At 35.0% G+C, this 27,694-nt stretch overlaps 2 protein-coding genes across 2 annotated transcripts in view; both read right to left on the bottom strand.

Moving 5' to 3' along the window:
* Positions 1–831: 831 nt before the first annotated feature.
* Positions 832–15,411, bottom strand: GCG (glucagon). The gene is made up of 9 exons (XM_084524211.1): positions 15,358–15,411; positions 13,478–13,574; positions 12,725–12,906; positions 8,047–8,147; positions 7,479–7,640; positions 6,420–6,473; positions 4,703–4,840; positions 2,362–2,505; positions 832–1,319 (listed from the first exon to the last, which is right to left on the bottom strand). The coding sequence occupies exons 4-9, from the start codon at positions 8,136–8,138 to the stop codon at positions 1,295–1,297; spliced, it is 615 nt and encodes a 204-aa protein (XP_084380337.1). The 5' UTR covers positions 8,139–8,147; positions 12,725–12,906; positions 13,478–13,574; positions 15,358–15,411; the 3' UTR covers positions 832–1,294.
* A 5,371-nt stretch (positions 15,412–20,782) lies between these two features.
* Positions 20,783–27,694, bottom strand: part of FAP (fibroblast activation protein alpha) — a 38,578-nt gene continuing 31,666 nt past the window's right edge. The window contains exons 23-26 of the mRNA XM_084524196.1: positions 24,196–24,260; positions 23,283–23,355; positions 22,946–23,019; positions 20,783–21,120 (exon numbers count right to left, since the gene is read on the bottom strand). Of these exons, the coding sequence (XP_084380322.1) occupies positions 21,019–21,120; positions 22,946–23,019; positions 23,283–23,355; positions 24,196–24,260 (314 nt within the window). The 3' untranslated portion in view covers positions 20,783–21,018. The remainder of the gene's footprint in view (positions 21,121–22,945; positions 23,020–23,282; positions 23,356–24,195; positions 24,261–27,694) is intronic.

Here is a 27,694-nt window from a genome sequence, read left to right as displayed (position 1 = left end):
ATTGGGAGGATTCCAGACCACTACTGAAAATTGTAGGTGTATTTGAAAAACAAAGGAGACTCAAAGCAATACTAGTAATTCTTAGCCAAATTTATAGGTTCCAATTCTGATCCAACACCTGTCGATCGGGGCATTTTAGTATAGATACCTGGCATGCTGCTATTATGGCAAAGGACAAAAAAGGAGTTTGGGGATTCTTAAGAAGTAATAGGTGCATAAAAGCAACTGAGTCTGTTAAAGAGTTGCAGCTACTACTGTACTTACAAAAATATAAAAGAGTATAAACGAGTTTGGACTGCTAGAAACACTGAGACCAGAATGAAGGCACTGAAATAACAGTAGTTCTAATATGTTTTAGTGCAATGCTGCTAACTGCAAGAGATGATGGGCACAATGGTTTTCAGAGGAAGAAGGAAGAAAAGAATACAACACAAATAAGAGTGATTCCAGGGCCATTTAAGGTGGCAATCATATAAAACCTGAAGAAACTCGGTGGAAGAGTTTCCACTCTAAGAAAGTATATTGCACTTAGCATCTTTCAAAGCTGTCCTTCTGCTTTTGCTGAGAAACAAAATTTTATGCTAATGAGTACTGTTCAGTCTTGCTTCCACCTCTAGCTTTATCTTACATTATTTCTTTTTTAACTAAGGATAATGCAAAGTTCATACATCTCTTGTCAGGAAACCATTATGGAGAAAAAGTGACCAAGCAAAACATTGGTTTTGTTTTATGATTCCAAACAAACCACTTCCAAGATCTCAGTGACACTAACATATTAGAATAAAATTAAAATAGGCAGAAGGGATATACACATTAAAAGTCAACAGAAAAGAAGCTTGAAAAAATTTATTTAAGGCTATCATTTAATATCCTTAAAGCTTAGCCTTTTTATAACAAAGGTTTCAACAGGGATATTCACTTCTCAGACATTTGCAACTGCCAGACCGTTAAAAATATCGCATATAATTGACAATTGAATCATTGTATGTCAGCTTTTTAGAAAAATAATTTCATATGTAAATATAAATGGAATTATTTCAGTCATAATAAATGGAAAATATGAAAATGTGGAACTTTCATAGTCTTAAAGCTATTAAGACAGCCATCCCTCAGACAACAGGCATTCCATATATATAGTCTTTTGGCAACACTAAACAACACTACAATTAATTCCTGGCATGCAAGGTGACATAGCTTTGTTACACTGAATGTAAATGACAATACAGATTTCAGAATCTCTTAATAACTGGCAGTTGATGAAGATCTTCATTTATCCCATTTTTATTCTGCATTTTTACTGGTATTCTTCCAAAAGATCCCTGGGAAAAAAAAAAAAAAAGGCAATTAGAACATATTATAAATCTCCCAAGATTTATGAAATACCTGTCAAACATTTTTTCTTGTTAAGTTAGTAGATGTTAGTTCCACAAACCCCTCGATGCCTCTCTCTAATTACAATTAGAGACAACAATTACTCTGAAAGGAAAATCTTTTTAATAGTCTCATATAGATGATTATCTTAAACTGTTTCAGTGCTTAACCACAAACAAACACAAAAATATGAAAAAGTTAGTCAAAAATGTGTTTGAATGATAACTTCTACATTTTTTGAGACAGTATGTCTTGTACTAGATTTTCAAGATCAACTAGTGATTTTGGGTCCTTTAGTAGTCAAAAGACTAAAAGTAATAAACTTTTGCAATGGATATCCAACATTTTAGAAAATCTTGCCATTCATAAGTGCCTCAAGTGAGCATTTTATTATTTTTTTGAAATCCTTTGCTAATGTTAGCAAATAATCCTAAAATATTAACTTGTTTGCAGAGCTCAGATAGAAAATGTTGCTTTTCCATCAGCATTTACCTATTTACAGGAAAATTAAAACAGGGTTCTTAAGTTGTTAGCCATCAGGAACTCATATAGCAGTACCTTATTCCCTAATGTCAAGCCACAATTTAAGGCAGTTTTATATCACAGTCTTTAAAGAATAATGAATTTGGTGTCATTTTCCCAATAAACATTTCTGATTTTTTAATGCCCATGGCAAAGGAGAATTTTATTTTTCAGTAATTTAATATGACCTCACTTCTGGTAAGTGGCAAAACTCCGCTGAAGTTAAATAGGAAATTATCAAATAGGTTCACCAGGTTCACCACTGATGCAAAATACAATTTGTATTTGGAATGGCTTCTGTTTATAGTGTCTTATCATTGTTCAGCACTGTCTGTAAAATAAAGTTTGTAACATGTTTACACATATATCTCAATAGTTAAGAGAAAAATGAGCTGTATTTTCCCTACATGTGACATATACATTTAAAACCCCAGTATATTAATATAAATATTATCAAAATTTAAGCACCTTTGGGTAACTTTTGTGTTAATCAGCCATTTTAGGAACTCTTTGGCAGCCATGTCATCCAGGATTTTGTTGATATCACTTGTGAAAGTGCCATCTGCGTATCTTCGGCCCATTTCTTCAGCTACAAGAGTTTTTTCTGGGAAACTTTAAAGGGAAGAAATTATGAGGCAATTTTCAGATCAAAATAAACAAACTGTTTAAGAGGGCCTTATTACAGGGTCTTAATACATTTCCTGTGGTTTTAAGGAGTTAAAGGTTGAGCCAGATGTTATGGCCAAAGTATAGCACAAAGCACATATTTTGAAGCATTATTTTAACAACAGAAGAAAGAATAAAAGTTTCCCTTTACCAGGCAGGACTCTTCATTTAGGTAAGTCTAGATTCCTCTCTATCATTTTTTTGAAAAAGCCATACATGCAAAACCATAACTCAGACTACACTAAGTAGACTAGGCATCAATAAAACTCACAGTAAATAATAATTTACTGAAAAAATAATTTATCACAATAAAACTTACTAAGAATATTTTTTAAAAAGAAATATCAGTACTAAAACATTATAGTCAAATTTTCAAACTTTTTTTGTTTGATTTACAAAGTCTTAGTTTTATACTTACAATTATATTTCATAAACGTTTAGACGGTAAAAGCAGCAATTTGGGAGGGTCTAAAATACCTGAATTACAATCAATATATGTATAAAATCTATTTTTTTTTTTTCCACAATTGAATTTTGTATTTGGAATCAGATCCTGATTCTTGCTCTCTACCTTTTTTACCACTGGAAAACTGTTGTGCCAAGGGCCTTATTTAGAAAGCTTGTTTCAACCCATCAAAGAAAGGGAGATTTTAATGGGTTCCAATAAGGTGTGCTGATACTGAAGCACACTATGCTCTGGGATCAGTGACAGGCAGACTGTCTCTTTTCATTAATTGATATTAGGGAAAGCTATATGCAAGTCTGACTACAAATAATGCTAAATACTGGGAAGCAGGAGGCTGCTCTGTGTAATTGTCCATATAGGTTTCTAAGCTCAGTTCATTAGCTCAGTTGTAATCTCTTTCTTACAAATACTAAAAAACCCTATCTCTGTTCATGAAAATGAAAGTACAGAAAAAACAACTGCAGATCACTATGAAGTGGCACCAGCCTTTCCCTTATCTGTATAGCGGACCTCATTCATTTAACTCAGGAAATCACTAATTATTTTTTTCAGGAAATCATCATTATTTCCAAAATTTACTTTTACCTAATTAGACTTCCTTGACTACAACACACAATCTTGTCTTACAGATGATATTTTATTGTTATTGTTATTTATTATCTTTATATAGAACGAAAGACTTACATAATACTTTACAGCTAGTAGAATATATAATTATAGGATGAAATCCTTGCCCCGAAGAGCTTACAGTCTAAAGGCACATATAAATACAGAACAGTTAAAAAGTGGGCAGTGTCATTTGCATGGTGTAACTCCTAACCCTGCAGAGCAGGAACTATGATAAGACAGAAAGTGCCTGAAGGGGACTGAAGTTAAGGCTGTTGCAAGTGTAAGACTAACACAAAAAAGATACAAGATCATGAGTGAGCTAATGTAGTGAATAGGTTTTGAGAAATATGCAATATGGAGAGCAATATAAGCATGAAAGAAAGCAGAGATGTAAGTAAATCAAAACTGTGGAGCTGTGAGTCCTGGAATCTGTAAACCACAGCAAAAGAAGTAGAAGTGTCTTAAAAATGAAAACAAGATATAGTTGTAGGAAATGATGGTTACTTTGGCAGCAGCAGCTTGGGGAGTTTGTCAATCATAGGAAGAGGAAAAGAAGACATCAGTAATTGCTGGGAATAATCACCAGAGCACAGACTACAGCTGTGGTGGCAGTGACATTGGCAAAAATTTAACCTTGGAAATACTGCAGAGTGAAAATTGACTGCAGAGGTTGGGAAAAACAAACAAACAAACAACAACAACAACAAAGGAATTTAAGATGACAGTGACTTGAATTATCTCAATCAATGAGAGCTGTGACTGTAAGCAATCTTGTGTGAAGTGGGAAAGGTGGTAAGTAGAGGAAGGTCTGGTTTAGTTTTAGATATGTAGACCTTAAGTATAACTTGACCTTTCAGAGTGTAACAGCATACTGAAATGGTTTGTTTCAATGTGTTTGAACACAGTAACTTAAAACGGTAGTCTAACACCCACAGAATGTCTTCTATTACAAAAGGGAAACATGAAGTACAGCAAGAATCATCAAAAACACATCAAGGTTTCATCAGACTTGATTTCTAACCTCGAAAGCAAGGCAAAATTTAGTAATAGGAATGGATGGATTCTTACTCTCTTCTTCCTCGTCCATTCACTAACCAAGCAATGAATTCTTTGGCAGCTTGACCTTCCAAATAAGAGGTGATATCACTGGTGTAGGTGCCCTCAGCATGTCTCTCAAATTCAGCATGACGCTTGGAGATTGCATTGCTGAAAGAAGAGCAATACTGTAGGATCAGACTGTATTTTTTAACTTCTATTAATTTATATTCCCCACTAAACTAACATTTCTTATTAGAGAGAGGGGTTTTCTTTGCTTCTGAAATTACCCTTGCTATTTTTGTCTTTCAATTCTAAAAGCAATGCCTGTGCTACACAGTACAGTTTTGTGTAGAAATAACTGAACTAGTTCTAAGCAAATCAAATTAGGTGCTGAAAGCTTAAAGAGCTGCATTGGAAAGGCTTTTTGCTAGATTAATTAGCTCTGCTCAACAAAATTTATAGTATTCTACAGATATACTTTTTGCTACCTCAATAAGACTACTCAATGAGCGCTCACCTAAAATTAAAAGAAAGTTTTAAAGACAGTCCTTCTGTATTCAGCACAAACAGCCAAACTGTTCAGATTTAACCCCTTTTAATATCAGTCTGCTGCACTTTGAATTGCTTTGTGGACACACATAATTCCAACCAAGTGATAATCTTGGAACAATTTCAAACCTGATCATCTCCAGCTTAATAAAGAAAATAACCTCCCCCCCAACATGCTTTTTAATCTGATATGGCAAAATTATGTCACACTGGCCCTTAGGAAAACAAACTGCACTGAGAAGTAGACATATGTTGGAATATTTTTCCCAGATAAGTTCCCTTGAATTTCTATTTCAGAATTTGCTAATTTCTGCCCAATTTTCAGTGCCTCTAGCACTTTCTATTATATTTTGTCTTCCTGAGATTTCACTATTCCTCCCAATTTGGTACCATCCGCATTTTCCATCAGCATGCTAACTCTAGTTTGGAACATTTTTGATGAAATGTTGATTTTGTTGATACATGTTTCACTGAAGCTCAAACATTATCACAGATTTTGTATTATATTGACAGTGTTTTGAATTGAAAGATCTTTGTGATCCAAGATGCCCTCTCCGGATTTTCTAACAAAAGGTAAAATGAATATATGTATTTAAATCTATTTTGCAAAAACACTTAGTGTTTTGTAGTTATTGTTTGCTCCAAATTTTGAAACCCTCAAACCTTGTCCCAGAATCATTGTCAGGAAACAAAATTTTGACCTCCAGCAGGTCTTGTGTTCTCCTTTTCTGTTATGAGCAATTTGTATAAAATTTGATAGAATACTGAGGGCCAAACACTGTATCATGTTTTATCAGCCCCCCAAAAGTTGGTGCCTGGCAATTGACCTTTCCTTAGTATTCTAATTGGTTTTCTTTCCCTTAACACAATGATTTTTGGCAACCTTTTTTGTATTTGTATTTTTTTTTTTTATTCTCTACTCTCCTTTATTACTTGGTATGTTCTTTGCTAAAATCTGTTGTTCTCATGCCATTGCATTCCCTGAAGGCATTGCACACACCTATAGCACAGAGGTACAGGAATAAATGCCAGACGCTTTCTTTCCTCATAAAAAATGGGTGCAGAAAATTTCTTTTGATAGGTATTTCTTGTATTATGTTAACATTGTAGAGAATACTAGTTTTCTTCCTTGTTTAACAGAAAATGAGGAAATGAGGTTGACTTGTTTTTGAGTAATGAGTTGTGGCAACTAGAATACCTTGAGAGCTGGTCCGGGAATTTGTCATTCTCTTTGTCCTCCTGTCCTTGTTGGCTGTAGTGGAATTCCAAAATCATTGGATCATTATTACCAGTACATTGCAGAGTATGCATGAGCATGATAATTGGTTATTATTTAAATATTGTCATAAACAACCAAGACTGATGGATGAATATAAATACTTTCAGACTTACACATTTAAGGAAGAAATTCTTTACTATGAAGTTAGTGAGGCACTGGAACAGGTTGCCCAGAGAAGCTGTGGATGCCCCATCCCTGGAAGCCAAGCTGGATGGGGCTTTGAACAACCTGGTGTAGTGGGAGGTGTCCCTGTCCATGGGAAGGGGGTAGGAATTAAATGATCTTTAGGGTCCTTTCCAACCCAAACTATTCTATAATTCTATTATTTAAATTAATACAATATCTAGAAATTATTACTTTATATTTTAAAGGCTCCCACAGGGATTTAAATGGATTTTTTTTTATTTTGTGGACAGATCTTTTCTAGAACATAGGGCATAGAATTACATGCTCTTACATTATCCTTGCTCTCAGCTTGTTAGCTTGTGTTTAAGTGTATCTTTAAAAAGACACACCAATTTACACCTTAATGGTATATCTGTAATCCAGCAGTCAATAAGGATTAAACCTTAGCTCCCTTTTCACAAATGAAACTTCAGGATTAGAGTAACCATGGAAAGTTTTATTAAGGTCCAAAGGTGACATCTTTATATTATCTTTACTGACATGATTCATACTGAACTAAGTTGGTTCACTGAAACAATCTGTCCCAAAGAAGCTGATACAGTCTCAGTTTGGGTGGCACATCAGATACACTTGATTTATCCAAATCCTTTTGACTGATTTTGCATATAGCTCTCATTTCTAATAACATATTAATGATATATATAAATTTTCCTTAAGCACATTAGTCATTTGATGGTTATACATGACCTGTGATGGGAAGCTGAAATCAAGAAACTGAATTCAGACAGGTACTAGATTTTTGGCTGTTTTCTGTGTATGGAGATCTATAGCAATGTGAGCAAAAAGGCTTACCCATTTCTTTTAGTGCTCATTAACCACTGCACAAAATCCTGAGCTCGTCTGGTGTCCAAGTACTTGCTGTAATCACTGGTGAATGTACCTTGTGAATGACGCTTCACTTCATTCAGCTGTCTAGATTCATCTAATGGTTCAGACTGGGAAGCTTTGAAAGATCTGAGAAAAGTTTAGAACCTGTTAATAGACAATGATTATAGTACATTCTACACTGACTTTTCTTTTAACAATATAATTTTATAGTCTTACAAGGTAAAAAAAAAAAAAAAGAAAAAAAAAGTGGGATATTATTGATCACTAGCTTGCTGGTAAAATTAATCAATATAGTGGATTGGATACTGCACAGTTACAAGGTCTTCTTGGATACCTAAGGCAGCTATTGTTTGAAGTAGTGAAACTTCTGTGCCTCACTTTGCAGGAATGGTAGATTCCTGCAAAGGATTGATAGAAATCCAATAGTAGATAAAGTACTTTGAATAATATATGTCACTGTATGTTTTGCTTTGAACTATAAGAAAACAAAGTTAAGGCCAAGGCTTTCTAGAAGTTGATCAACAGGATTTACCTTGATTTCTCCTCTGTATCCTGAAGAGGATTTTGCCAGCTGCCTTGAACTATCATTAAAAGGAGCCCAGCAACAAAATAAACACTTTTCATTTTCTTTGCCTGTAAAAACAGAAATAAGGCAACAAAGAAAAATGTAATCGTCTTTACATACCACTAAATCAATTATATCAAAAAGATCCTTAATGCTGATCTAAACTTGAAGATATTGAGACCTTGTGTAACTGGATGGAGACTACAGTGCCTTGGGTAGGCATTCCAGATGTAATATCTATTCCTATCTTTAAGCTTTAGTCTGTGTTCCAGACTGCAAGGTGAGTGGAGACTAGCTGCATCCTCAGTTTCTTCTGTAATATGAGTATAAAGGTCTGCATCTCCTTTGCTCTGCATTCTTCTGATGGTAAATATTGGATCAGTTTCTGTAATAATGTTTTACAGAAAAACTAGGGTATTGCTGTGACTTTTATATTTTTCCATCTCATTTACTAAAAAAAAAAAAAAAAAAAAAAAAAGCAGCAAATTGCTGTCAAGAACTTTGTCACATCAGATCCTCATTCGTTCTTCCTGACTCTCCATGCTCCTTTAATTTTTTTCCTTTTTGGAAAGAAAACATATTGCAGGAGAGTGAATGGCTTATTGATAGGTGTCTCTTTAGTACTTGAATTAGTGACTGGTTTACTCATACAAGTAGTGCAGTTCACTTTTAGTGAATAGTCACCAGTGGGAAAAATGTTCTTCTTAATTCCCTATGTGCTATTATTTTCATTATTTAATGTACTAATATTAGCCTGTTGACATACAATCCTGAAAAATGAAATGCTATTCATTTTGGGCTCCCAAAACCCTGTGCAAAAAGGACTATGAACAGCTAATGGCTAATAGTTTCAGAAGTATTTTGCACTGAGGGCATCTGTATAAACAGGAAATGAGAGGAAACCTACTTAAAAAAATCAGTTAGTATTTATTGTTTATTGGTTTTGATCCCTTAAATTTCTGGAACGACTGTATAGAAAAGAAAATGAATTTAAAATGTTAGCTGCTTTAGACCTTGACAAAGAAATTAAATATACCATTCATTCAATGAGTAAACGCCAATTAAATGAATGATGAACAGTAAATCATTCTAACTTTAAAATCAGTATAGATCACATTAAAAGCAACAGAAGTTGCAGTGAGTTCACAAGAGCAAAATGTCACTGGAAATAATATCATCATCATGCACTTGGACTGATACTTGAGTATTTGAAAGAGCCTTTCTGCCATCCATGACATTTTTCTATGGAAGTTTATGTTACAGCCTGAAAAACATAATGATAAATGAAATGAGTGCACTGAAGTAAAGCTATACGTGGCAAACCAAGGCCCAGCAAAAAAAAAATAAATAAATAAATCTCCCCACTAAATGTAATCTGCATTGAACTCCTCCAGCTCCAATGTCTTTGTTCGCTTAAATTCAATGATTTATAAAATACGGCAGCCTGAGAGAAAACATGTCTATTCTCTGTGGTAGTGCCTTGCTGCAATAGGCTGGATTTAAATATACTATGGGCTGGAGGAAGCCATGTGGAAGTTTTGAAGAAATTATATGTAGAGAAGGTATAAATTACTCTGTTTTGAGATTTGGACATGGTTCTGCAATAAGCCGTGCAAAAAGTTTACTCCAGCATCAATAGTCCTGCTGCTGTAGGACTTCTATTCTATCCCACTAGTATGCCCCAGCTTCAGAGAAGAAATTTTTTTTGGAAGTTTGTTTCTTCCATCTATTATGAAATGAAGTTGTAAGTCTCGACTGTTGGCAGGCATTTTATCTATGGTTAGGAAAACATTGATTTTAGTATTTTGTGAGATCTAATTTTTAAGATAGTCTTAATGAGTAATATAAATACTATAATACCTCAATGCCAGTATCAAAATACTGAGGTATTTTGAATCTAAATCTTAATAAAACCTTGATAAAAAATGGGAAAATAAATTGATCCTGGTGGATTGTACTGCTAAGCAATGGAGAGGATTTCCCTGTCTCCATCAAAAGCTACTGACAATATATTTTTTTGCTTGCTTTTCCTAGTGTGTATGGTGACTCTTTTCTGCCTTCTGTAATGCCCTGATATATGAGATTTAATTTCTACACCTACATATATCCTGCCTATAGTACCAACAAATAATGCGTAATCATTCCATCTTATTATAACCCTAGCTATAGCATAGAACTCTCTTTTTGCTGTTTCATTTGGAGCTGTAATTTGGTGGTGCAACACTGACATCCAATGTCAATCCCACAGAATGCATAATTTCACATTTCTTAGTCTTCCAACAATGGAACAAAAGCTTTGCCTTATTCTTTGTGAGATGACTTTGTTATGATCACAAAAATGGTTTGGTTGCAATCTAATGACCCCCCCCCCCCCGCTATCTGATAGAGCTATAAATGAGTCTAGACACCAAATAGAGTCTGGCTATTGTAGCATACATAAGTAAATTTCCCGTGCTTAATGGTACACAAGCAGACTGTTATACTTTTCCTTAATCTGATAAACTAGAAAAAGTTGGGTACTTTACAGCTTCCTGTAGCATTGTTAAAACATGATGCAGTTTTATTATTTACATAAATTATTTACATAAATGTAAATCACTGACATAGAATGGAAGAAATAGCCTCATCATTAATCCAGTCTGTTTATAATAGTATCAGACACCAAAAGCTATTCTTTTATATAAAACTTGATAATAAATATTCAAAGCCCATTGCAATCAGTGAACAGATTTTCAGTTCTCTTATACCTCACTCCTATAGAACCTGAACAGTACTGTTCACTGGCTACCATTGGCTACATTATGCCTTAAGAATATGTTTAAAATTAAATGTATGTTTAGTTTCTTCCTAAATTTTTTTTTTCGAGAATCAAAATCTGAAGATATATAGATGCAGTTTTTAGAAATTATTAAAATATTCAAGTAAGAGAATTCTGTCCATTAATAAAATAAGCATTTCAAATGCACTGACCAGCTGTTAAACTTATGTCAAATTATTATCTCAAAAGTTTAGAATCAGTTTTGTTTGTTCAATGTTTAATACTTGTTACTCGTAACCCAAATCAGCAAGAGCAGTTTTCTACAAGTTAAAGGAAAAACAGTATTAAAATAACAATTTTGTTATTTTATTATTGGGAACAGAAACATATTTTATAGAGAATGAGATACTCAGAAAAAAAATATTATTTTTTTTAGTTTATTCCTGTTAAAAAATATTTTCCAGGTAAGATATTTGTTTTTAGTTATTTTAGTCACTAGTAGATAACTGCCAAAATACACATGATCTTATTGTCAGGGTGCAGGAAAACTGTAGCTAATCTTACCGCTCCACCACCAAAAAAAATAATAAAAAAAAACAACAACCAAAAACAAATAAGTTTATTCCTATGCATATTAAACTAATGGAAATGTTTTCTTTTCTTTTTTGATTAGAGATAAAAAACATAACACACCACAGTTTGAACTGCCAGAAAGTATATAACAAATATGATCTCAAAGTATATAATAAATGGGATCTCAAATATTGATCAGAAACTTGTAGTATTGAAAATATTGTCTTGTGATATGTATTTTGCATTTGAAATTAGAAATTTGTATTATTTCCTTCATCAATCTGTTTTCTAGTTTTTCCCATATATTTTATTGCAGATATCTTTTCCACACTACAGTGTTACATTTTTTTTGGTACAATTTTAACTAGCTTAATCTTGCTGAGTTTTCAAAAATGAATCTTTCAAAAGCTAGATTTGTTTCTATTTCCAGTTTAAAAATAAGAAGTATGGAATTACATCAGCAAAAAAGGGAATAGTTTCATATGAAAATGTATGAATGAGTAATGTAGATTTCTATTAATATGAAAATTGCAGATAGCATTTATTTCTAATATTAATAACTTTTCCAAGTAGATGTGCTTTACCTACTGCATGCCTTGTGTAAAGTTCTGTAAAAGATAATGGTTCTAGTATAAGGAAATCCATAGCAGGCCAAAAAAATTAATGAAATTTTATAAAATAATCACAATAGCTTTTGAAAGGTTTTAGTTTTTACTTTTATGCTATAAAATTTCTCTCTGAGATCCTGTAGTGATAGGAAAATTACAGTTGTTTGAGACAAACCAATCTGTAGCTAGGGCAATCTCTCAGGTGATGGAGTGGCAAGCTGTCTTGGACAGTTTTCAATCAGTGTCTATATAAACCCATTTACTTTGTTTGCATTATGCCAACTTAATCCCTGTTGATTCATATTTAGAAAGTAGCTGCAAGGAATGAATATTTAAAGAATCTAAATATATGATATAAAAATAGATAAAATAAATATGAGATAAAAATAGAAAAATCAATAATTATTATTTCACATTTCAATTCTTATTACAATGCCGGTCTTTCATCTTTACATGCTTACTCTTCCTTCTTTCAGTTGCTTCTGCAGTCCTAGCTGTTGATTTCCCAATTTGGGATCATTCTCTGTTGAACTAATTCAATAGATTAAAAGATTTAAATGATGATGTCATTAACTTCAAACATTAATGTCAAGAAAATACCAATTTGTTGAAAGCCCCTGGACCTGTATTGTATTGGACAATGCAATACAGAAAATGCACTCAGCTTTCTCAAACAAACTGTACTAGTATTTCACGTAAATCTTACCTTTTTATTCTTTGAAGTGATATGTAGCAGTTAGAGTGGCTACTCTCTCTTCTGGAACTATGGAAAGCCTTGAGGATCCTGAGATCTGCCTAGCTGCCTCTTTTGCACGGACTTATATATATACTGTTCAGCTCTAGTAAGCATTACCAGAGTGCATCATTGCTGACAGTTTCCTTATTCAACTTAAAAAAAAAAAAAAAAAAAAAAGTCATCATATTTGCTATTCATTTCATTTGATAATTTTACAAGCAATTTCACACATTCATTCTGCTTACTTTATGACATCAGTGCTAACATGGATTTGCAAAAGGAGTAAGGTAGCTATGTCCAAAGAAGTAAATATCAAGCAGAAGGGCATTAGGATGATAAACACTTAGCTAAAGGTGCATTGGATTAAGGTAGCAATTTCTCCAGATTCTGATTTGCCACATTTAACATTTAGTATTGAGCAAAATCCTGGTCCTGTGGACATTACTAATATCATTTAACCTAACAGTTTTATCAAGATTTATAAATTTAATACACTCTTAACAATAAACAGCTTTACTACCCCAAAGTGCTTGGTTAATTCTTCAAGTAATCCTGTGCCAATATAATAAGCATGAAGAAATGTAAAGTACAACAAGGATGGCCACTCACCATACATAGACATGTATGGACATACATGACCATGGACAGGTCAAATTTAATGAAAATATTTGATTACCCTTAGATGTATTATGCCAACTCTATTATATTAAAATTCATACTCACTGAAGAACAGTATGCCAAACTTTCATTGTAGATTGAGTTTCACACTGTGGCCTACGGATTTATACAAGATAAGCCTTTTGCTCATGTGTCTCCAATCCTACAAGGAAATAATAATAATAATAAAACACAGGTGTAAGTTTTGTCGCGTGTATGTTCTGTACAATTACTATCAAGATCCTAAAATATTCAATAATAAATGGGGACAATTTCATGTCTGTGATGGAGCAGCATTGCTGAAGACTCTGTTCAGTGATCTGGTGACCACAGGTAGGAGAGATTGACACAAAACTCGTCAGTTGCCCTTGCAGCTGAAAAAAGTCTGCCACTCATGAATATGGGGATTTTATCCTGTCTATGAAGCAAAAAGTGAGATATCCCCCTTCAAGAAATTCCTATAGAATTTTAAGGACTTTTTGATATATCGTGATAATCCTTTATAAAATGAAAAAGAGCACAAAAAAAAAAGAGAAATATAATTATCATCTATGCATCTATACAATGCATTCCAGGAGAGATATTAAATATGAAGGATTCAACCTTGAGTTTCACTTCTGCTCAAAAGTGGGAAGGGTCTGGAATCATGGTGGACATCTCACTGAACATAAATGACAGCTTATGATCCAGTCTAGAGTGGCCCATTGTCTAATTGTGACACAAAAAATACATACTACAGTACACCCTCTTATTTTCCCTAACACTGTTCCTTGCAGCCAGCAAAGAATCTTCTTCACTGAGGTAATTTTCTGCTGGTTGACCATAGCCAGATTGGCATAGCCCATATTGTACAGCTGAAGCAGTATATAAACATAATAACCCTATAATTAGAGTGGCGAACAAAATTAAACAGATCCTTCCTAGAGTTCTATCCTAAACACCTTGTTGTATTACACACTCCTAGTACATCCACACTACAGGTGTAGAGAAACACTAGGTCTTAATACTCAGTCTACAAAATCAATTTTATTTTTTTGGAGTGTTAGTGTATTTTTTTCTCTGCTCTTGGATCCATGTACTAAGATTCATGGTACCATTTTGTCATTTCTAGCTAAAAAGTAAGTGACTTCTGATGCTGCTAAAAAGTTGAGAGCACTGCTTCTGAGTCTCTCATCGTTGCCTTCAGTTAGTTCCTTCAGTCATTTCAGAAAGCCTTACTTGCCCTTTTTGTCAGCCTCCTTTTTAATTACTACTTCATTTTCTCTATTTTCGATGTTCTCTTCCCCATGTCCTTTTTCTCCCTGCTTGATATTGTATTATTTTCTCTCTCCCAGACGTTCAAAGTCATGGAACCCCAGTCATTGATTAGCATAGCATATACAAATTTGCATAGATATTTATCAAATTTGGCTTTTCAGACTTTTTTATTTGAAATGATCTATTAACAACCCATCTCCATATAGCAACCTTCCCTAGGCAAACACCAGTGTAATATCTAAGACGTGGTACCAAAGGAACCAAAATAAGCCTGGAAATTACCTCATGCTCAAAATCTAATTATCTTCATGAGGTGTCAATCTCACTGAGATACTTTGTTTTCAAAATTATGTTTTTAATCTGCTTTCGATTTCCAATGCAAAAGCATATTTTGAGTGCAATTCCTACACTAAGTATTAAAAGGCACTCTCTCCACTTAGTTGGTCAGCTTTGCGTGTCCTGCAGGGAGGCATGTTCCCCAGCTCTGCAGTACCCCGATACGACAGCAGATGGTGATCAAAGGGCCGTTTAGACCGTGCTTTTTTTTTTTTTTTTTTTTTTTTTTTTTCTCCTCAGAATATGACACATAGTTATTTGTTGAAATGGACTGCTACAGATGTTATCTCATTGCATGTTGAGTTAAAGATGCATGGATTTCTAAACAAAGAAGCCAAAAGGTAAGAAAATACCTTCCCCTCCAGGAAACAGGCACTTCTTTTCCTTTGTTTATCTCTGTATATTTTCTTGTGTCGGTTAAAGTTCCTTGTTCACAGTAGGATGATTTCAGGAAGAAAACATATGAGACTCAGTGCACCTCATTGGGCAGGCTATAGCATCTAGCAGGTCATCTAGCATCTACAAGATGACTGCCTGATTACTTGTTTTTCAAGTGATACACATACAATAAAAGGTACAGGAAAGAAGCGAACTGTCATCAAGAACTATGCACTTGTCAGTTGCCATAACTGAATCTAGAGAAATACATATTTCAAGAGCACAGCAAACAAGAAGATAGAAAATTGTAATGACTGTGTAAAACATGCATATGTATACATCCTGAACTAAGTTTTTTCCTTTCACATCATAAAATACAATAGTTTGCTCCTCTGGGCAAAAGTCAAGGGCTCAATCCCTTCTGTCTTTTAGTTCACATATGAGACAGTACTTGCAAATGAATCAGACTAAGAGACAGAACCTAAAAGTGAACTGCCTTCAGGAAAGTTGCATCTTAAGGTTTTTCAGGTGTCACTTGGAGACATTAAAAAATTGGTACCTTGGGTTCACTGAATTTGGAGGTGATAAAAGTTTCCTACACCATCATCTCAGCATGAGGTAATGGCTGCTATTAGGGACAGCATACTGCACTTACTGGACCAGAAATCGGGTGGGAAATTACAGATGAGGTAAAATAAGAAGAATTCTTACCACTGAACCTAATACCCTAGCAGCAGCAATTCCAGCTGGCATGTTTTTTTTTTTTTTTTTCTTTTTTTTCTCTTTTTTTCATAAAAATAGGACCAATGCACTGGCTAACATACTCTGAATATCATACTCTTTCAAGGATGTTTCTTTTAATTCCTTAATTGTTGGTACAAGAAAAAATATTTAAAAACATTCAAGATTCAAACGTTTTAATGAATTAGGAAGTTGCTTTTTGAAGTGAAAAAAAAACACTGCAAAATGCTTAAAAAAAACCCCACAATTTCTCTTTTTTTTTCCTGTTTGTTATTGTTTTGTTTGTTTGTTTGTTTGGTTTTGTTATTAGCACTTTTACATATAAATCTAAAGAAGATAGGAGAGAGGAGGCTGTATTTTGGGGTGTGACTAAAGGCCCACAGCCTTTTCTTTAGTACATTGCACCAAAAGCCCTCTCTCCCTAACCTTCTCAACCATGAGTTCAGAGGCTTGAATGTGAAGACCTTTTTGTTTTCTTATCTTTGCTACATGATAATCAGGCAGAATGGGCCTTCATTCTTCTTCTGGAAATTAGTACAACCTATACATGTAAACACATACACACATAAAACATATGGAGCATAAATCTTACACACACATGTGTGTGTATACATGTATAACACAAATGTGTACAATAAGTGTTCAACTCCATGGCTACACTTTGAAGAGCAGGAGTGGCTTTCCGAAAAGAGTTTAGGGTCTCCACACCTTACCACAGCATGCAACTCCGTGCTCACTGCCATGGATATCTATGGGTTTGTACCTCAGGAAACAGAGTTATTGTAACTATGCAAATATCCCATACTGTCTACTGACAATAAATTGGAATCGCTCCGCTTGAAATCAATGGAGCTGCATCAATTTGCGCAAGCAGAAGAGCCGGCCAAGTATGTACTAGTTACTTTACATTCTGAGAAGACAATGTTCATAATTGAAAGTAATACCAAATGCTCTTAGCAAATACTATGAATTATTCACATTAAATATAGAGCATTCAAATGACTATGAAATGTACTAAACAGCTGTGCCTTGTAATTAGAACTGACTGGCAAACTGGAAAATATTGAATATAGTCTGAATTTTACTTGATATCTAAGTAAAATGAGACACTAACCATGTTCTGGAGCCTGGCTGGAGTTATACTTGATCTATTAACGATGTTTTCTCTTCAAACTTTTTCTTCTTTGCATACGTAGCAATCCCAAGTGAAGCAAATAATGTAGTTCCATGTTTGAGGCATGAGAAACACTATATGTTCATTGATACATACAGCATGATATTGTTCGTTGATACAAGCATACGCACAACATTAGGTAAATGATGAAAATGCACGTTTGCTTTGCACCCCTACTGTTATTTTGTAAAAGTTAACCAGGATTTATAGTGGAAACACTATACTGGAGTATATATAACACTATAGTGGAGAATTGTAAACAGCTCTGTCTGTGGCTATTTTTTCTTTCAGAGGAAATACCAATGCCCTACCTTTAGAGGCTAGTATACCTTGTTTATAAGAGTCTCAAACACCAAGTTTCTTTGTCTGAAGTGATATTTTTGGGTATCTTGAGTGTGAGAATATTATTGAGAAGGGAAAAGAAAATAGGGAAGTGCTCAGCATTTTCTGAAAAATGGATCCTCTAAAATGTCCTAGGATAGAAGGCAATACTTTGAGGACTGTCTTTCATCAGCTTGGAAAATCGTGTGAAAAGCTATCATTTCTTAATTTCAAAGTAAGCTGTGTTCCAGCATTGGCTTTTACATAACATATTCTATATTTGCAGTATACACATATACTTTTTATTCATATATAAAACCAACCCTTTGTTAGCTTCAGCTTAATTCAAGACAAGCCCTTTTGCAGAACTGTAATTAAACACTGTAGGTTGTATTAAAAAGGAACAGGGCAAACAACTGTCCTTGAAAATATCTGGTGATGGTTATAAGTGGATTGTGATTACAGAAAACAATGCAGAACAGGAAACATTTTCTTCTAGGAAAAATGTACATAATTATCTGAAATAAGGGTGTAAAGAAGACGGAGCCAGGCTGTTTTCAGTCATGACAAGTGAGAGTACAAGAAGTAATGGGCACAAACTGAAAACAGGAGGTTCTGTCTAGAACAACTTATTTACTATGTGAGTGACTGAGCACTGGCACAGATTGCCCAAACAGGTTGTGAAGTCTCCCTCCTTGGAGATATACAAAAGCTGTCTGGACATGGTACTGGGCAACCTGCTCTAAGTGGCCCTGCTTGAGCCATCTAGATAATCTTGGATTGGACAAGAGGTCCCTTCCAACCTCAATCATTGTTTGATACTGTAATGGTAGGTTAGAAATGCCCTGCATCATTTCTAATGAATGACTGCATCATTACCTGTTATTAGCACAGGACAGCTACTTTGACATATGTTGCATATGTTTGTAAGTTTTTTTTTTTTTTTTTTTTTTCTTTTAAGCACTCACAGTATCCTACGACATTTTTTCCCAGGTCATCAAAATACATGGTTGCTCAGTCAAAAAGCTTTCAGGTTCTATATTATTCCAGGAACTCAGTGTAAACGTCACACTCTGCTGAAGACATATTCCCATTCTTTGGCAAGAACACTGTATAAAGCAAATAAATTAACAACATTAAAAACAAGGAAGCAAAAATGACAGCAGCATGATGCACTGATTTTTTTATGGTTTATCCCCACAACTGCTTCCTACAAGCTAAAGTAAATGTTGGACAGTTTGGAAGATGTGTACTCTGATTGCCTAAGGAAATAAATAGACATACGGGCAAATTAATGATGAAACAGCTAACACATCCCTTGGGAAGGAGGTACCTTCTGTTATTTTGTTTGACACATTTTCCAGAAACGTCCCTTATCTCAAATGCTTCCAGAAGATTCTGACTACCCAATCTTCTGTGACCCAATACAATGCACTGGTCACAAAGACCTGTGACCAGTGCATTGTATTATTTTATTACTTGTAGTATCCACAATGGGTTGGTTTATCTGGTCAAATTTATAGGGCTTGCAGGATTTTCCAGAAGTATAAATAAAGTATAAAGGTGTAGAAACTTAAATATAACTTAAATATAAATTAATATATTGATATTAATGTGAGATTGACACCATGCATTTTGAAAATTGCTCTGGATACTCACTGACATATTCAGAAATCTAAAACCTTTAAGCAGCTGCTACAAGAACCTGATTTTCCTCTCTTTCGATGCAAATTTGCAATGGTTTTTGTAGTGTTGTATCAATATTACAAACTGAGAGTTAAATCTCAGTAATTTCAACTGAATTGTATTCCTTATTTGTAAAATAATCACATTATTGAGAGTATTGTTGTTTACAGCAAATGCACATAGGACCATGTAATCAACATCTAATTAGCCCCACTTCATGTTATATTTGCTTAACATTAACTTTCTTAAAGCTATAATTTTTTCCTTTAACCATTATAGCAGTTGAGTTTTAATTACATTACCAACAAAAAGCTCATTAACGTCACATAATTGGCAGTGTTTCCAAAAAAACCTGAACTAATTGAGTATTTTCTGAAGAGTTCCCATCAAAGTATAATTTAACCATTACAAACAGCTTGGCAACTACATTTACATAAAGATGTCTGAGGAATGTTCTCATGTGCGGAAAATCAGATTTGATATTGCCATCAACAAAATGAAAGAATCCGTTACATAGCAAATCATTTCTACATTTTAATGATGTTGGCTAAACCCCATCTTTTTGTCAAGAGGGTCAAATTAAATGCCTTGCTCTTCCACAAACAAGCAGCAACCAGTCTCAAAGAGTTAGGAAGAAGCTTTCTTTGTGTGAAGGCTACTCCACAATCTTTTTCAGGTTATTTTGCACCCTCACTAGCTAATAGCAAAGATGAGATACTACATTAGACAGATGACAATTCTTATGCAGTAGGCTAACTCAGAATTTTTAAAACATGCGACCAGAGAATCATTTAATCTAAAATGGATCTCCTGCCAGTTATCTTGTTCATACTCTTATATTATGACAGGACTGATTTAATTACTAATCAAAAGGATACATGTGTTCCAATCACTATTAGCTTCTAAAGTTTTTAAAAGACTCCCTAAAAATTTTTTTTACTGGAAACAAAGCAAAGCAAACATGCAAAATCCTTTGATTTTTTCCCCTCAGTCTGGGATGAACAATATTAGAATTAATGTGAATGCCAAGGTGAAGATTAAAAGCAGGGTAATGTGGCTCACATAATTTGAACACAGGCAGAAAAAAACATTGAGATAAAATAGCTATCATGAATGTCCAGCTTCCGTATTTAAACCTGAACAGAGTTTAGCAGAATCAGGGTTTCAAGGAAGAGCTTAATAAAATTTGAACACAGCATTCAATATTCTGGCTAATTATCCATACTTCAGCTTCAAATATTGTGTGTTCCTATCCCTGCTTGGATTCTTTCCAATAAATTGGAAATATAAATGTATTTTGAGAAACTGGTTCTTATTAAGAAGTTAATTAGGTACTTGCACGACTTTCATTGTCCTTGCCCATTTTACAGTTATAGTTAATAAACGCAAGTGTATTCATTTGGCAGTATGCCTTCGCAACGGACCACCTAGCTTTGGAATGCAGAATGTAGTTTAAGCAAGATGGCAATAAATGCACATACCACGTTACATTCTGATTTTATTTTTTTTTTATCCAACAGGTGTTAAATGTGCCAAAACATGTATTAGCACAACATCTGCTAATATACAATATAAAAAATGGATGTAAACATCGAGTTTTTAACTTCAGAGTTCCTGCTATCAATCCACCTAAAAACTACATAACCCAGGCACTGTTATCATTGCATTCTCCCAGAGATGTCTCAGATGCCTTAGCATGCTCTGAAGAGCTCATCTATTCTGACAAAGAAAAACATTGTTTGAGGAAATGGGTCATATGTGTGTAGAGGTGTTTGCTGGAAAGGCCTGGAATTCCATGGTTCTCATCAGTATACCACTGAAAAAGAAAGAAAAAAAAAATCCATAAAGCCCCTGTGTTATCTCTTCAATTCTGTAACAGTTAAGCAATTCCACCATTTCATTGCCATATAGAAGAAAGTACATGCCTCAAGTAAACAAACAGAGGGACCTGCTATTTTTTTTTTCCTTTTCAGCAGATTCTACTATATAGAACAAAGTTTCTATACTTTCTGTAATCTAGGAGCAAGCATTACTGCCTCAATACTGGCAATTCTGTTGTATCAAGTTGGGCAAAAGAGTTTAGAGATGCCTTTAGGGATCAAATGCCCCTGCCATGCTGCGAGGCCTTGGCAATATAGGAATACTGGGCTCTCAGCAACAGCTTTCACCTAAATGTTATGCATTTCTGTTCAACACACCCTGCATTACAGCAGGACCCCAACCATTATGACTGATTACTGCAAATAAGATATGAATTTTGCTAACTTCTTAAGAAATAATGGTTAACACCTAACTACAGCAGGATGGTTTGCTATTAGAGACTTTTCCATGTCATTAGAAACAGGAAGAGCAAAAATCATTCAGTCTTCTCATTTAAGGAGTAAGAGACACCTTTGGGTTGTAAAGTCTGATCCCTTTGTAGTGAATGTACTAACCTGAAGCTTAAAAGTAGGTTGCTTTTTGCCATGCTCCCCCTTTTTCTGCTCATTCCAAAGGCTAGATGTTTTAACAGAAAATTCTTCTAACTTTTGACCTCAATGTATTTGTCAGTACTATATATACATTTGTTCTTCTGCTAAAACTGTTTTTTATCTTCAATAGCTTTTTTTTTTCTCTGTAGTTATCCTCCATAGCAATCATAGAATTTTCAGATCTTATTTCACTAGACTAAAAATGTCCTGCTTTCATAAAGTAAATCAAAGATGTTTCCTCAATTTTCCTTCTAACTCTACTGAGATGTTAATGTAGCTGAACAAGAATGACTACAACTGCATACAGAATCCCAGATACTTGAGAAGTAAACCAGGTTTGCTAAATATCAGTGAAGTTAGAAGATGGGGAATTCACAAAAGGTCCTACAAATCTCAAGTACAGGGGGACCTCTGTCTGATCCAAAGTTCATGGACCTGGGAAGTGGTCTGAGGCAGAAGGCCAGTATGTTTGATAGCGGGCAGATCCGTTTGCCATTAGTCTGGAGAAAGAAGGTGCAGAAGCATTGCTTAACATATACTTCAGTGCTACTATATAATTCAGTGCTACTTTTTACCTGTTCATTCCTCACTTATATCTTCTAACCTCTTGTCTATGTGTTTCTCTGTTTGCCTGCACCTGCTAACCTGCTACTCCAACTACTCCAAGCAAATTTTGCAGACAACTCTTTTTTTTTTTTCCCCTCATCCTGGATACAGTATTTGGATACTTCATTTTTTCCCCTATGTTTCACCTCCTGCCTGTGGCAGGCATGTCCAAGTAAAGAGAATCCATCAGCACTGATGGATTTGGTCCCAGAAGCCAGCTTTTTCATCTTCTTCTCTTTTACTAGCTATCAGCAGCTTTTATAAGAAGGCTGGATTCTCATTCTTCTCCCTGGCTCATTTTAAAAGCCTCTAAGTTATTCTTTATGAGAGAAATTTCATTAGCATCCAAAGGGGAAGAGAGAAAGAAAAACAAATAAACAAAAAGAGCAGGAAAATACTCTGAAGAAGGAATTACTTATAAAGAGTAACAAATGCACTAACAATTGCTAGATTTTGAAGAATGTTCTGTTGAACTGGGTTCTTAAAAATGTCACCAAATATAATATCAGCTTATTGATAAAGCTATAAAACACTGTTCAAAATGAAAAATAATCTGTTATTTACCATTGCCTGGAAATCCACTTGTGCGTTAACCAGAGCTTTTGCAATTTGTGCTGAGTTCTGGAAATGTACATTATCTGAAAAAGGAAAAAAAGTGATTGGCTGTTGAAACGTGTAAATACCACAAAGCATAAAATTCTAGTGCATTAAATTGTGTCCAGTAATTATCGAGTGATACAGTTGACATGACTAAGAATGACTAAGCACCTTACAATATGTCATACTGAAATCTAACAAAGATCTAAGTAGTCATCCTAATCTAAGGCACAGAAAAATGCTTGATGTTTTTCAAACAAAGTGATTCTGGCTCTGTATTTGTACTACCATTTGCAAACCTCACCATCTGCTGTTCCATGGATGAGGAGATACTCCACGTTTTGGAAATTCTTTGCTCTTGCCATCACAGTTGAATTCTGTTGAGAGGAAAAGTGAACAGTTCAGCAGCTTCAATTTAAACCGCTCAATCACAGAGCTGAAAGGCTTCCATTAACCAGTGTAACCACAATCAAACAGTTGGACTGGCATAATAATGACAGCAGTGACTTCATCTCAATCTGAGATAGATTACTATATGTATATAGAAACTATATACATTTATGACCACTTCACAAAAAGCATAGTAGCTACCATGTGGCATTCTCTGAACTCTGCAATTCCTAGCTACCTAGACAGCTCTACCAGAGCTGTTTGGTGTTGAGCATTTCTGCAGTCGGGGTTAGGATGGAGAATAGGTATTGATACAAAAGCCTTTATTGGGTTTTGGGTTAAATTATTTGGGCTTAATTCAGGCCTGTCTGTATTCAGAGCTCGTATGTGCGCTGCTAGACAAAGTTACAGATTTCCTATCAATGTGAAGAAAATCAGAAATGCAATCTGTTCCAGGTAGGGGAGGTTGTGACTGTTCACTATATAGATATTATTATCAGACAGCTAAATTTGAATGAAGCAGCTTGCATACCATAGTTAAGGGTACAAACCATCTTAACCTCTCTCATATAAGTTCTTTCCTGAATTAATGATTTGCACTGTCAAATCAATGAGAAAATAAAGATCCTACAGTTTATTATATTTACAGCTGATAAATACAAAACCATGAGGAACTACAGAGATATGAATTTCACAGCAGCAGCTTTAGCTGTTACAGGGCTGCCACTAAGAGAGCTGGCTGGTCATTTTATTTCTTTATTATTCTGGTTGTCCCTGGAAGTGTGACTCAGGTTTAAGGCAAATGAACAGAGAAAGAGAATTCTCACCTTGTAGTGCTCAAGATTATCGGACTCTACAGGAAGACCCATAAATCGTTCTGTGTAGATAGATGCTGTGATATTAAAGAAGAAAAAAGCTAAAGATATTTTTATGCCTCCAGTGATACATAGAAAATCGACTGTTTATTTTAACTATATCTGTTCCGCTTGGTTTCCTTAAAATACACCAAATCTAAACATACTAAAAATATGGTTAATTAATACATTATAATTAATTAATAAAATATAAAAATATTAAAATATAATTTAATACGTAAGTTAATTAATACATGTTCTCCAAACAGTCCTTGTAGAAATAGTGATTCAATACTTATCTATGGAGTTAACATTTTGTGGATAAAGGTAATTAACTGATACTGCTTTATGCTACTGGTTTGAACTCCAGAAGTCAATTGAATGAGCCAATAAATGTGTGTGGTAGAAAGACAACATACACTACTGTTGACATCTTAAAAAGAAAATACAGAGCAGAATTCCAGCCTGGGATGTGTATGAGTATATATAGTTAATATGGAAAAAACATTGCCCTTATCCCATTGAATGAATATAAGCAACAATTATGGGGGAGCAGGAAACGATATAGGCTTGCACTTAAAAACTTGCAATTGATTTTCAGGTATCTGTCCAGTTCCTTTCTCTAACGATAACAAAGACTATTAACGGATTTGAAAAAACACAAGCATGAATAACTGAATGATATCTAACACCAAGAAACCGTTAGGTTTCAGCTATCTTTAAACTGCCCGCATGTTTGTAATTTAACTAACAGTAGTTATGAAAATCTGTGGAAAATTGATGCAGCAGCTGTCACTACAAGAGCATTACTTTCTTTATGACTTTTCCTTGAAAGAGTAACCAGCACATATTGAGCGGTCAAGCTGCAGGAATTACAGGAATAAAATTACAGGAATTTTATTTATTTAATGGAGTCAGAGCTTTCTGATGAAGAAAAGCTGGCATCTTTCCCGCCCATATTTAGAGGTGATGGCCATCGTAGTCAGTAAGGAATTGAGATTGTCTACAGAATCATAGACTAGTTGATGTTGGAAGGGAAATCTGGAAGTCATCTGGTCCAACCAGGACCAATGCAGGATTCTCTAGAACTAACTACCTAGGACCATGTTGACCATGTCCACACAGCTTTTGAATACCTCCAAGGTGGGAGACTCCACAACCTCTTTGTGTCAACCTGTGCCAGTACCTTCCCCATGCAGTAGTGTTTTCTGATGTTGACAGGACATCCTCTAAGTGAGTTTGTGCCCATTTCCTTGATGTGTTTATAGGCATTGATAACATCCCCCCTGAGGCTTCTCTTTTTGAGGTTAAACAGTCCCATATGTCTCAGCCTTTTCTCACAGGGGAGATGATCCAGATGATCTAGTCCCTTAATCATTTTCGTGGTCCTTTGTTGGGCAATCGCCAGCATCTCCATGTCTCTCTTGTACTAAAGAGCTCAGAACTTGACATGGCAGTCCAGGTGTGGCCTCACCACTGCTGAATAGAGGGGAAGGATCACCTCCTTTGACCTGTTGGCAATACTTTGCCTATGAAGCCCAGGATACTATTAGCCTTCTCTGCATCAATGACACATTGCTGTCTCATGTTCAACTTGGTGCCCACAAGGCCCTTCAGGTTGTTTTCTGCAAAACTGCTTTCCAGCTGGGTGGCCACCAGCAAATATTGGTACCTGGGGTTGTTCCTGCCCAGGAGCAGGACTTTGCATTTCTGCTTGTTGAATGTCATGAGGTTCCTGTCAGCCCATTTTGCTAGCCTGTTGAGGTCCCTCTGGCTTGCAGCATCACACTATAGTTTATCATCCACTCCTCCCAAGCCACTAGTTACTGGCCTCCAACTAGATTTTGTGCCACTGATCACCCCACTCTGGGCTCAGCTGCTCAACCAGTTTTCAATCCACCTCACTGTCTGTTCAGTCAGCCCATACATTAACAGTTTGTATTTGAGGATTTGTGGGAGTCAGTGTCAAAAGTCTTACTGAAGTCCAGATAGACAATATTCACTGCTTTCCCCCTACCTGCCAGGCCTGTACCTTGTTGTCCAGTTTCATACACTGCATTAGAATATTTTTGAGAAAAAGTAGAAATGAGAGTTCCCCCAGGGATGGAAAATGACTCAATATAGCCACGTTCCCATGGTTTATTATGTATCCTTTATATATGTTACCACCAAGTGCTAAAGTTGTGTACTGTGTCTCCCAGATCAGCCAGGTAAGGCTCCTTAAGATAATTTGTAATAAACTAAATACAGAAAAATCTAAGTAGTCTATCTTTTATCAAAATTCTTTATCATTCAATGAAAACAGAAAATGTGCAATATCTGTTGTCAACACAGTGTCAAACAACCATATTGGGCTTGAGTTTTCAATAAAATAAACTCTTTGAATGGCTGGCATTTCTACAGTATTTTGAGCCAAATTCTCCACTCTCTTCTACCAGTATAGCTACAACAAGTCCACTGAGGTCAGCAAGAACTGCATTATAATGACTAAGTGGAAGATTCAGCTTGTCAATTACTGAGGAAGAAAAAGGAGATTGAGAATTTTAATAAAAGAGTCACATATTTAATGATTTTAACTATACATTGTCCCTGAATGCAACTTTCCTTATAACTGTTCAGCTGCTATATTAACTCTGACAGAAAATGGAGGTGAGTGGGAGGATTTCAGAGAAAAGATTATGCTGCAAACTCTGATCTGTGCATATAAAAGAGGGCAGGACAAAACTTAGAAGCTCTAGGGACCAGTACATCCTCTAACATACTGACCCTGCTTGAAGTCTCAAATATGTAGCATCCTGTAGTTTTGCCGCTAACACAGTTCACCCTAATATTAACTTGATCTGTTTGCCAGAACTCATGACTCATTACTTTGTTATGCTTCCTTCCTTCCTTCCTTTGGGGAGGTACATTTGCCTGTCTGGATTTTACAATGTGCTTTTAGCAAGATTTTTTAATGCTCTTTTGAAAAATAAGCTAAAGTAAAGATTGCAATGGTGTGGGTCTAATCTGCTTTTACTTAAAACTTCATACAATTTTTAATGCCCAAACAAATGTTTATAATTCTTCCCTTATTGAAGGACTTTTGCAAAATAGTGCTTTATGCCTGCATTCTGGAAATAATTTTGTGATCATGAGTGAAAATGCCTTCAAAAATGTTCATGCCAGTGAAAACATGAAGATTATGCTTCCTGTGTCATACAAATGTTTTTCCCTTTGTTTGCAAAACACCATAAATACAAGGAATGTCTGTGCTAGCAGTCAGGGAAGCAATCCTTCCCATTTAACCAAAAAAATTTCTTATAACCAAGACTTCTTAGCAACGACCATATGCTAAGTAAATGTGTTCAAAGTGTTACATTTTGCTCATTGAAAACATGCATGGCAGGATTCTTTTTTACACTAAGGTTCCTTTACACCATGCCAAAAGCTTAACAGGTCTGCAAGTAATTGCGTATGTGCCTGCTTTATTCAC

The sequence above is a fragment of the Aythya ferina genome, assembly GCF_964211825.1.
Source record: "Aythya ferina genome assembly, chromosome: 6".
NCBI lineage: Eukaryota > Metazoa > Chordata > Aves > Anseriformes > Anatidae > Aythya > Aythya ferina.
Note: the sequence above shows the minus strand (reverse complement) of the source record. Positions and strands in the feature narration are given on the sequence as shown.